At 55.8% G+C, this 1,802-nt stretch overlaps 1 protein-coding gene across 1 annotated transcript; it reads right to left on the bottom strand.

Moving 5' to 3' along the window:
• Positions 1-326: 326 nt before the first annotated feature.
• VDAG_10284 (uncharacterized protein) lies at positions 327-1,158 on the bottom strand (the record flags this gene model as incomplete). Its single annotated transcript, XM_009659753.1, has 4 exons — positions 327-640; positions 702-818; positions 871-984; positions 1,047-1,158. 4 exons carry the CDS (start codon positions 1,156-1,158, stop codon positions 327-329), a joined length of 657 nt encoding a protein of 218 aa, XP_009658048.1.
• Positions 1,159-1,802: the final 644 nt, after the last annotated feature.

Genomic DNA, 1,802 nt, shown 5'->3' with positions numbered 1-1,802 from the left:
TCAGAGCTATGCGTATTGATCTCCTCTAAACCCTTATATTAAATGTCGTTCCGTTGCTTCTTTTGATCCTGCCGATCATGCTCTTTGCAAAATTGCGATGTCATTCGCTCCTTTAAGCATAGGTATGGTACATATTGTGTGATATACAGTACTGCGAAATTGTCTGGCCTGCTGCGGCCAATCCTCCTCGTCGCGCTCAATGGCAGATTGCCCACCAGTTCGGGCCCAGCTTTCTCTCTGCCGGTCCTTCTGTAGGTAGGTGATGGGGTTGAGACCAATCCATTGAACAGCAGCCAATATTGAGAGTGCATTCCCCCCTGGTTCCTTCAGGCAGCTTTCGGGCTTGCATCGTCAACTGGTGGTGGCAATGGTTCGTTCCCTGCTTCTTGATGGGAGGCCCGGAGCTCAGCAATCTTATCATCAATGAGGGCGATTTCCGTATCAATGCGTAGAACTTTCTCGTCCATGAGATGTCGGTACTCATCGTCGGTGAGCTTCTTGAGAGGACTCCATTTTGACTGTAGAATACTCTTGCTGTTGGGGTTGGCGGGAGCGTTCACAACGCCGTTGGTGAAAAGCTGGCCTATACCACCGGCGAGTGAAAACATGATGAAGCCAGGCAAAATATTCCTCGGACCGCCTAAGACGCCATATCAGCACGAGTGTCTTGGCTGCACCATGTGCTGGGTTGCACTACTTACGGATGAGACCGCCAACGGCACCGGCGGTGCCGCCAGCCAGTGCACTCGCTTTTGTCCTGTCAGTCTTGTTGATGACTGCTTCACCCCCCCATGCCTTGATGGCGACTGTCCTGGACACTGATTGTGGTCAGCAAGGCTTGCCCATGAAGGCAGGTGACGTCCAACATACACCAAAACGTTGATCCAAGGGTGAACCATTGTATGCCAGACGCAATGCCAAACAACGCCGGTGAGGCATCGCGTATGATGCCCGCCGTAATGCCAGTGAATACACCAGCCGCACCTTTTGGCAGAGTCAGCATTGTTTGAGCGCGGAACTTTTGTTGGTCGAATGCATATGGGTACCTGTCAACCCGCCAACTTTGATTGAAGGCACAACGACATCGATCAGCTCTGGAGGCAGCAGACCTCGTCGAGCCTTGGCCCGGGCCTGCGACGTGCTGTCATTCTCAGCCATGCTGCAGCAAGTGTGGGAGTCGAGGCAGCGATGATGCCTCCTCACTGAGCTGTCATGGCTCGCTCAACGGGCGTGCAGTTGGTAGGTACTAGTTCGAGGTACCTTAGGTAGGTGAGCCTGCAGTGTGCATTCGTCAAAGGCGAGGGCGGTACTGTACATTACTGCACTGGCTTGGCATGGTCCAAGCCTGGAGCAAATCACGGGTTTTCCCGGCGACCGAGCCGTGGGGCCCGCGCGTTGGAGGAAGGCGGACCTCGAGCAGCGCTTAACCAGACACGGCTAGCTCTGCCCACCTTTGAATTTTGCATCCCTCACACAGCCTGGATCGCCCTCTGGCTGGGAAAAGTTTCCTTCGCCTTTGCCTTTCGCTTCCTGAGGACCAGACCCAGACCCAGCGCCTACAACCTCCTGGGCCTGCCAACCTCGCACCACGACTTCGATATCGTCACCAACGCGACTTTTCCGGCGACTCGAGCACCCCTCCTCCCCGCCGCCGCCGAATCTCCCGACTCCAGTCACCTCCCACGGACGTCAAATCCCTCGGTCGTCCTGTCAGCGCCTGTCTAACGCGCATCGATCCATCTCGTTGCGCGTCGCCCTCCAACCGCAATCATGGTGCGTTTTTACCCCCCCCCCCCCCCCCC

The sequence above is a fragment of the Verticillium dahliae genome, genomic scaffold, assembly GCF_000150675.1.
Source record: "Verticillium dahliae VdLs.17 supercont1.37 genomic scaffold, whole genome shotgun sequence".
NCBI classification, from domain to species: Eukaryota; Fungi; Ascomycota; class Sordariomycetes; order Glomerellales; family Plectosphaerellaceae; genus Verticillium; species Verticillium dahliae.
Note: the sequence above shows the minus strand (reverse complement) of the source record. Positions and strands in the feature narration are given on the sequence as shown.